At 27.8% G+C, this 10,036-nt stretch overlaps 1 protein-coding gene across 1 annotated transcript; it reads left to right on the top strand.

Annotated features, from left to right (window-relative positions):
* The first annotated feature begins 1,773 nt into the window (after positions 1–1,773).
* On the top strand, positions 1,774–8,389 carry LOC137811606 (probable inositol transporter 2). The gene is made up of 6 exons (XM_068613405.1): positions 1,774–2,087; positions 2,262–2,332; positions 5,978–6,313; positions 6,622–6,729; positions 6,841–7,431; positions 7,638–8,389. The coding sequence occupies exons 1-6, from the start codon at positions 1,955–1,957 to the stop codon at positions 8,106–8,108; spliced, it is 1,710 nt and encodes a 569-aa protein (XP_068469506.1). The 5' UTR covers positions 1,774–1,954; the 3' UTR covers positions 8,109–8,389.
* The last annotated feature ends 1,647 nt before the right edge of the window (positions 8,390–10,036 follow it).

Below are 10,036 nucleotides of genomic sequence, written 5' to 3'. Positions count from 1 at the left end.
GTCTTTTTTTAAATAAATGACTTTTTAAATATTTTTGTTTAAAAAATAAAACAAAGTGATCCTCTATCACATATCTTATTCAAAACACATATATTAAAAACTTATTTTCAGTCTTCAATGTCTTGTTCGACTCAAATATGCTTCTTAACTGGATATATACAAAAATGTTTTTAATAACACTATTATTAAAATCACGTGTCTTGTTTTTTTTAAATCATAATAGTACAAATTATGTACCATAAAAAATAAAATACATTTTTATTTCAAAAACACCTTTTTTAAATTAAGAAAAACTGACCCATGTCACTGTTCAAAACTCATGTACTAAATACTTATTTTTAGTTTTCAATTCCTTATTACATTCACATGTACTTCTCAACCATGAAATAAGGAGTTTTTCATAATACTTTCATTAAAGTTAGGTACTTTTATTTTAAGAAAAAATATTGGTAACTATTATTTGTGTCAAATATACTTTTTAAATATAAACATTATGTGTTTTTAAGGGATACTAATCCACTAGCTTGTGGTACTAAAGTTAGTTATATAGGTTTATAAATTTGATACTTTATACGATTAATTAATATCCATGTAATTTTTAAGTTCAACATATTCGAGTATTTTTATTTTTTAATTTCTTACTCTTCCTAATCCTTATATAACGTAGTTTTTAACATAATACATACTAATAAAACCAATTGATTGAATTTTTTATTTTTTTAAATGAGAACAATGCACCAAATATATTTTTAATAACAATGACTTCTAATCATAGAAAACACAAACAGTAGCAATATTTAATAGGATAAATAAAAACTTAATATAAAAACTATAAAATGCTTAGGAAAAGAACCAATAGAGTTTTTAAAACAAATGTGACCGTAATAAAGACAAGAGAGAGTATTTCTTATTGAGTCAAACTTTAGACTGAATGAAATTCATCTTGATGTAAAATTTTCAAACTAAAAACATATCATAATTCAACTCTTGTGTGTAATATATTTAATTTAATGAGTTTTATAAAATCATTAATAGGTGTTATGGCAATCCCATTACTAATTAAGAAAACCCATATTAACAAGGAAATAAATACTAGCGAAAGAAAAAAAAATGCACTGACATTAATAAATATACAAAAATTTATAAAATAACATTTTTTTCTATTTATCTTCGTCATTATAACATATAATAAATGTTCAGTGACAGAGATATACATAAGAAAAACATTATTATACAAATTGTGATACAAATTATTCTCCAATTATGAATCATCATAAAAAGAGATAAACTTTTGCAGTAATTATTTTCATGTAACATATTACTGATTATGTGTAATTAAACGATAACATTTTATTTTACATATTATCATGAATTCATATTAAACTCTAAACATTTTTACTTCCGTTTCTTTTCGATTGATGGTTAAAAGTTTTTTATATTTTGAAAAAAAAAGTAAAAATAAATTTTCTCATTTCTCATTAAATGGTTAGCATAAAAAATTATATTCTGTCATTTATTTTATTAATAATCAAATCATATTGTTTATACTTTATTTCCGTGGTGTAGGTCAGGGTAGTAAAAAACTAAGGATATAATTAAAAATATAATTAATCTCCTTCAACAAAGATAAATAAATAAATATCAGTCTTTGAAATGAAAAAGTATTAATAAATATTATTGATTATATTAAAATATAAAAGTATAAAATTATTTAATATTATTTATTTAAAAAAGATAAATTAAATTGTTAGTAAACTTTGTAAGAGTGAAGTTGGGGACTAACGGCCAAACCAGGGTCTCTCTTTATAAATTGAGTACCTCCGTTCTCATTCTCATCCCTCTCACTTTTTTCAGTATTTCTCTGTTATTCATAACTCTTTCTCTCTGTCATTCATAACTCTTTCTCTCTCTGTAATTCATAACTCTTTCTCTCTGTTCATAACCACCGTTTCCTATGGAAGGAGGAGTACCAGAGGCTGATGTCTCTGCCTTCAGAGAATGTATCTCCCTCTCATGGAAGAATCCCTACGTTCTTCGTCTCGCTTTCTCTGCAGGAATTGGTGGTCTTCTTTTCGGCTACGACACCGGTAATAAATCAGATCAATTCAAACATCGTTCACTCTTATTTCTACTATAATTTTAACATAATCAACTGCTTTTCTCGTAAGGTGGAGAATTAATCGTTGAAATTTGTTTAAAACAAGTGTCAATGTTTACTTCTGTGTATTTGGCTTATGATCGGTTGGTGTATGTTTTCACAGGGGTCATATCTGGTGCTCTTCTGTATATTAGGGATGATTTCAAAGCTGTTGATAGGAAGACTTGGCTCCAGGTAATTGAATGCATGATACTTATCACACCAAAGTCATAAAATTAAAATTAAAATTTTGTCTTTCATTCAATTAAAATCAACCTCTTCGGATTCTGTGTTTTAATTTAATGACCTCATCCATTTCTTCTCTGTTAACAATAACTAAAGTTGCACTAAAAAACAAACGCATATGGTTTTGTGCATTTATAATAAATTCATCCTTATCCGTGACAATTCCCATACATACATTTGATATTGTTTATAACAATATAATAATATTTTTAAATAAAAATTAAAATATTAGTTTATTAAAATGTGAGTATATGTTCTTATTGTAGAGAGTGTTAATATATGGCACTCTTCGAGGATACTGCTATCCATTAAGTGATTCTGGGTTTGGTTTGGAGAGAAGAGAGATGAGAGAGGGAAAAAGTTATTACAAAAAGAAAGGAAACTCATCATAATATAAGTTACACTTTTTTTTATATAAATTGTTTTAAGGTTTTTTCATTTAAATTAAAGATTTTTTATTATTTTTAATGAAGTTACAAATTAATTATCTATCATTTTTCTTTCAATTTTTCGTTTTAATATATATTTATGTATTATTAGATTTATATGTTAACATTTTTTTCTTTCTATTATGACTATTTCTCTCTGTTTATTTGCAAAAATATGTTACTTTGGAATTTAAAAATAACAAATAAAATAGAATAGTTTCTTTATTACAAAGTTGACTTTTGAGAAAGGTAAGAGGAAGTATCTAATAAACAACTAATACATATATTTACTTATTACTTTTCTTCAACAACAAAAATTATTTTATTTCATTTTTTACTTTATTTTTTCTACAAAATAGAATATCAGTTGACAACCCATTGTTTTAAAATTTGTTCATTTATTTTTTTCATTATCTTATTGTACTTCTCTTCAATTTTCAGTTTAAAGTTATAAATTTTATTTAGAATTTATTGTAAGGATTTGATGTATTACTTGAACTATTTTCTGATGTCTGATATGAATTTTGTTTGACCGTCGGTTTGGCGTATATTACTGTTTGTCTTCTTCTGCATTTATGCTCGTTCTTCACGAGAAAGCATTATAAACTTTTTAGTTCGTAATTAATTATGACATGTGACTCTCACTTTTTCTTTTTTTATTCTTAACTTACTATTGATATTACAAAATACGAGTTCCATATTTGTTTCAGTAGATTTGGAAAAAATTAGTGACACAAAACGATTGTAGTTTGATATTAATCAATTTATCTCATTTTTAAATATCTTCTGCTTTCATATTTTTTACAAAATATCTGTTTTTGTTTTTTCTCTTTTTTAGAGTTGAAAAAAAGTCCAATTTGGATTTAAATCCTTTTTTTTATATTTTTTCTAAAATTTGATGATTTATTAAGTAGTTTTTGTGATATTTTTACAATTCTTTTTTCTCATATATTTTTGAAAGTTATCTTTATATATGAAAAAATTGAGTAAAAATTATGAGGATTTATATATGAAAAAATTGAGTAAAATTATGAGGATTTGAAAGAGTGAATTCTGAGTAATTAGAAAAAAAAAGTAAAATGATTTATTTTGATTTGAGTATATTAGACTGAATTAGTGAAGTAAATTTATTAAAGTTTTTTAATGATGTGATTGTTATAAAAAATAAAAAATAATCTAAAAATTATTGTGTTTGCAATGAAAATAAAATTTTGATATTCATTTAAATAAAAAATTAAAATTATTAAAATATTCAAAATTTTAAATAAATACAAATTCTAGATATTAAATATTTTATTTAAATAAAATTTATAAAATATTAAAAATTATAAATAAATACACATTTTAAATTATTTAATATCTTCTTTAAATAAAAATCCAAATATAAAATTTATAAAATAATTAAAATCTTAAATAAATATAAATCTTAAAAATAAAAGTATTAAATATATAAAATATTTAAAATATTTAAAATCTTAAATAAATACCATTTTTAAATATTTAATGTTTTATTTAAATAAAAATTAAAATATATAAAATTCATAAAATAATCAAAATCTAAAATAAATAAAAAATCTTAAATTATTTAATGTCCTATTTAAATAAATATTTAAAATATTTAAAATTTAAATAAATACAAATATTAAATATTTAATATCCTATTTAAATAAAAATTTGAAGTATATAAAAATTTTAAAATATTTAAAATCATAAATAAATACAAATAAGTATTAAATAAATATAATTCTTAAATAATTATGATTTTATTTAAATAAAAATTTAAAATATAGAAATTTCTAAAATATTCAAAATTACTAAATAATCAATTATGTCACCCATATCCATGGTTACACTGATTATGGTAAAAAAAATGCAACACGGATTATGCTTACCGAAAAAAAAAAAACTTTGGGCCACGCACCACAACTGGATCCGTTTTCTTCCTCCACTGCTTTGCTGGTCAAATATTTCTTGCTCCTCCCTCCATGGCAACAGGTTTCTCACATGCAAAACTGCAAATCCAGAGTTGTGCAACATGTTGGAACAGTCTATACACAAAGCCCACTCACGTCAATTCCCTTTGCCCAACGTGAATTCCTTTCAAATTCCCTCACGAGATAGGAAGTGAATAAGCCATTCTCCCTCAAATCCCTCATCTCCTCCCACTTGCTCACAATCACACTGAAACAAACAAGCATTACACTCCCACTTTCTTCCTTGTCTTCCTTGCCAACCGTGGAATCCTTAATCTAAACACAGTGTATAAGTTTTCCATTCATGAATTCCAGAAGATAATGATGTTCAACTTAAAAAAAAAAAATATTGAGGAAAAAAGCACATCCATATTTGTTTTTTAATTTGATTTCAATAATATCATCACTATTAAACAAAAGTAAAAAAAAATATGTGATTTAAAATCGAACTCTTTTACGAAGTCTCATTGCTGATTCGGCCTTTTGGCTAAGATCAAGTGAAGTCTCACTGCTGATAGCTTTATTCTTGAAGCGCATAAATTAATGATGTAAGTAAAATCTTAAGAGTGATTTTTTGTCTCATTTTCTTCCCTTTCATGGGACGAAGGTTAAATAAAAGGAATACATATATAAAAGAAGAAAAATGAGTTAGAGGGAAAAAGGGGGCTCGTGACTTTATTTTTCCCACTTTTGGAGAGAAGAGTTGAGATTCTTGAAAATATATTTTTACTTTAAATACCTTTACATACACGTACAATTCATTATTATTAATAATGGCATAATATTATTATTCACGATAATATCTTATTTTAAAAATATGTTTCTCTTATACAATATCTTAATTTTAAAATTAACTAATTTTTTAATTAACCGAAAAGTTAACTAATTTTGCCTGATTTCATAAACCATAGTGAGATAAATTTTTTGAACGGCTAAAATTAGTTTTGGTCAAAGGCTCCCATAGTTAATTATCATGGGTCATGACACAGCATTTTCCCTCCATTTTCTGGGTTTGAAGCACAAGTTCTTGAAATTATCATGGGATAAAGAACTAGCTAGTTGTACAAATTTGTGAAACCGTGCAGGGTGTTCTTTCAATGTTGAAATTTGAATTAAAAGCTTATCTTGATTGTGCAAATTAATTATTATGGCGGTATGTTCAAACAGTATCTTGATACTTGTAAAAATTCCAGGAAGCTATAGTGAGTACAGCAATTGCTGGTGCAATTGTAGGTGCTGCAGTTGGTGGATGGATGAACGATCGTTTCGGTAGAAGAAAATCAATCCTTTCAGCTGATACCCTCTTTTTGCTTGGGTCAGTTATTATGGCTTCTGCTACTAGCCCAGCTATTCTCATCGTGGGTCGAGTTTTTGTTGGCCTCGGTGTTGGAATGGCTTCAATGGCATCTCCTCTGTACATTTCTGAGAGTTCCCCCACCAGGGTTCGCGGAGCCCTTGTAGCTCTGAACAGTTTCCTCGTCACTGGTGGACAATTTCTTTCCTACCTCATCAACTTGGCTTTCACTAAGGTCAGCAAAATCTTCTTTTTCACTACTATTTTAATGCCATATTGCATAAAAGATACTATGCTACAAAAAATCTTATGGTACTGCAATGAAAAAATAAATCTTTGGTATAATATGACTTTTTAAATAATTCTTACAAAAATATAAATCTGTTTTAAATGGTGAAAACAAAACTTATTTTCACATATTATAAACGAAATTGCATTACGTTGTCTTAGTTGCATTATTATTCATGTTGTGTGTGGTTGATTTCTTTATGACATTGTTTTCCTGTAAACGTGATCAGAGAGTTTTGTTAATTTTCTACTCAGGCTCCGGGTACGTGGAGGTGGATGCTTGGAGTGGCTGCTGCACCTGCTATAATACAAGTGGTGTTAATGTTTACACTCCCAGAGTCACCACGTTGGCTGTTCCGAAAGGTTGGTTTAGTCATCGTTCTTACATTTTTTTAAGTCTATACTAAGTTTCTTTCTCTGTGATAATTGTATCTTTCTATGGGCTGATATGTCTTTTTACTATGTAACCTACAGGGAAGGGAAGAGGAAGCAAAAGCAATATTAAGGAAAATTTATCCACCTAATGAAGTGGAAGCTGAAATTCAAGCTTTGCGGGATTCAGTTGCTTTGGAACTGAAGGAAGTAGATTCTTCAGAAAAAATCAGCATAATCAAACTTTTGAAAACTAAATCTGTGAGGAGAGGTTTATGTGCAGGAATGGGACTTCAAATCTTCCAGCAGTTTACGGGTATCAACACTGTCATGTACTACAGTCCCACAATTGTTCAGTTGGCTGGTTTTGCATCCAACCAGACTGCACTTCTTCTGTCCCTGATCACTTCTGGCCTGAATGCATTTGGTTCAATCGTGAGCATATACTTCATTGACAAGACAGGGCGAAAGAAACTTGCTTTGTTGAGTTTGTGTGGCTGTGTTTTATCCTTGGCCCTTTTAACCGCCACTTTCCACCAGACTGAAACTCATTCTCCAATGATTAGTGCTATTGAGACCTCTTACTTCAACAACACCTGCCCTGGTTTTAGCAAAACTGTGAATCCTATTGAGTGGGACTGCATGAAGTGTCTAAAGGCAGAATGTGGCTTTTGTGCTTCCGGCTCTAACAAAGTAAGTCAAATGCTATAACAGTATATAAGTTGTTATAGTTATAGATCTAAATCTCAAATATATGTTGGTAGGGTCTAAATCTTATATATATATTTTAATTTTAGAGTTGCGATTGAAACCTGTCTCTACATACATACCTTTAATTTTCAATGAATCTTTCTATATATGCTTGTGTCTTACACTATGTCTATTGTATGTGCATGCAGCTCTTACCTGGGGCATGTTTGAGTGTTAATGATGCCACAAGGGGTATTTGTCTGAAAGATCATAGAGCATGGTACACAAAAGGGTGTCCTAGCAAAATGGGTTGGCTTGCTATAGTGGGACTTGCACTGTATATCATATTCTTCTCACCAGGGATGGGAACTGTTCCATGGGTTGTAAATTCAGAAATCTATCCTCTAAGGTACCGTGGAATATGTGGAGGAATTGCTTCTACAACATGTTGGGTTTCCAATCTCGTTGTTTCCCAGTCCTTTTTATCTTTGACCGTGGCTATTGGGACAGCATGGACATTCATGTTATTTGGATTTGTAGCCGTCATTGGAATTTTCTTCGTTCTCATTTTCGTGCCGGAAACCAAAGGAGTTCCAATGGAAGAAGTTGAGCAGATGCTGGAGGAAAGAGCTGTGCATCTTAAGTTTTGGCAGAAGAGCAGTGCTTTTCAGAAGAGTTGATTAATTAAGTTTTAATTAAAACACTTATTTAAAGAATAAGTTTTATGTCACATCACCTAACTCATATCCGTAAATGTGAGATTTAAAATGGTTTGTTTTAAGGTTAAATAGTGAAGAATTATCTGTATAGATATTTTCTAGCTTTTGTTAGTGGGGTTTTTTCCTAAGATATGATGTCGTTTTTCTTTTTCTGTTATTTTAGTTATTGTTTGACTAGTCTGTTTGTTAGAAATATTTATGAAATCCTAAAGGAAGAACAATGAATATATTGTTTTTGTTAATGATCAGTATTCAGTCATCAGCATTATGTTGTGGGATCTTTTTTTATGTTTCCTTGTGCAAAATTTCACTACGGCGTTCAATTCAGGTACTGACAAATTTTTCATTTTGCAGATGTCAATGAAAGTTCTAAATTTTGACATTTTGAGAATCAGGAAACATAGCAAATATTGAGTTAATGAGATTGATAAATAGGTAAAAAAATAATTATCTTATTCTATATAATGAAGTTGAACCAAAATGTTTAAATAAGATAACCAAGTGCATCATCTTTAAATTAGTAATAAGTTATCACATCTCAATCGTTGATTGTTATTAAAAAAAAATTGAATATCAAATATTAAAATTCATGTTTAAAACTACTTTGATAATTGACAAAGTCACTAGTACACTAGTTTTCTAGCTAATTATATTACCATAACTAGTAAATACATAGTCTATGAGAGATTTTTGTGTGTCTAAAGTGTCAATAAAATCTGAGTCAACAAATCTTTATACAGAAGTGTCTCTGGCATATCATCTAGATCCATCATAAATTAATACTCTTTCAAACAATCCTTTCATATAATAAAGAATCGACTTGAGAGTTTGTGATGATTATTTTACGACAAGTGCATTTGTGTTGTCAAGTAATAATTTTTCCTTAAGAACAGAAGATATCGAATCCATAAGGACAGTTGAATAATAAAGTATAAGATTCACTAAATAAAAAACAGAATAATAAAGTTTGTTGGAAGTTTGTTATGATTGCAATAATTAAAAAGAAAGTAAGTCAAAAATATCTTTTGATTGGTGTTATGCCCATATAAAAGTCATTTAAATCATATAAAATTATTAAGAGAGTTTTCTAAATATCGATTCATGTGTAACTTAGTCATCTCCATTCTTCCTTAGAAACCTGAAATTAATACCAAATTTGGAAATAAAATGTTCTTATTCCAATAAAGATCATAAAATATGTAAAAAGGTATAAATTCATAAATTATGGATTATTTTATATTTATTTTAGCAATTAATACTCATAAGTGTCTATATTTTAATATGAAATATTACTGAAATTAGACACTTATCATATGGTCACCTTCAAGTTGAAATTGATGTCAATGCCAATGGCAAAGCCAAAGCAGAAGTGAAAGTTAAAGCTCAAGCTAATGTGCAAGAAACCAATACTCAATTTGTCACTCTTTTGTATAGGAGATTCTAGGGGTGAACTTGGTTTAAAATATAAAGGTATTTCTAAGATTTCACTTTAAGATTTGTCTCTTAAATATGATATAAAATATATTTTTTATGAGTGACTCTTAGATAAGGTAGAAAATATATTTTCTTATAAGCGAGAATCTTGCATATTATCCTTTGAGGAAAATATACAAGAATAGCGGGTTGAGTTGTGTTTTAATTAATTTAAATATTTTTTGAAAATATATTTTGATTGTGAGTGTTAAGACAATAATGGTTTTGTTTGTTGAAGCTATCTGTCAGTAACTTTTGCATTTGATGAACTACAATATGCGCAAATTTATGACTTGAATGATTACCTTGAATAAAACATTTCCAATTTCCAAAAGCATGTTCTCACAATAGTTATCCTTCCAAGTTAATACAAAAAATAATTAAAGTATAAAATATAGAGATAAAAGGGAAGAGAA

Source organism: Phaseolus vulgaris, chromosome 2, assembly GCF_000499845.2.
Source record: "Phaseolus vulgaris cultivar G19833 chromosome 2, P. vulgaris v2.0, whole genome shotgun sequence".
NCBI lineage: Eukaryota > Viridiplantae > Streptophyta > Magnoliopsida > Fabales > Fabaceae > Phaseolus > Phaseolus vulgaris.
Note: the sequence above shows the minus strand (reverse complement) of the source record. Positions and strands in the feature narration are given on the sequence as shown.

What these genes read in the sequence shown, in the direction of transcription:
- LOC137811606 (XM_068613405.1), top strand. Translation starts at nt 1,955, where the DNA reads ATGGAAGGAGGAGTACCAGAGGCTGATGTCTCTGCCTTCAGAGAATGT. An exon ending in CACGTTGGCTGTTCCGAAAG is followed by an intron (nt 6,730 to 6,840) that starts GTTGGTTTAGTC and finishes TGTAACCTACAG; the next exon opens with GGAAGGGAAGAGGAAGCAAA. An exon ending in GTGCTTCCGGCTCTAACAAA is followed by an intron (nt 7,432 to 7,637) that starts GTAAGTCAAATG and finishes ATGTGCATGCAG; the next exon opens with CTCTTACCTGGGGCATGTTT.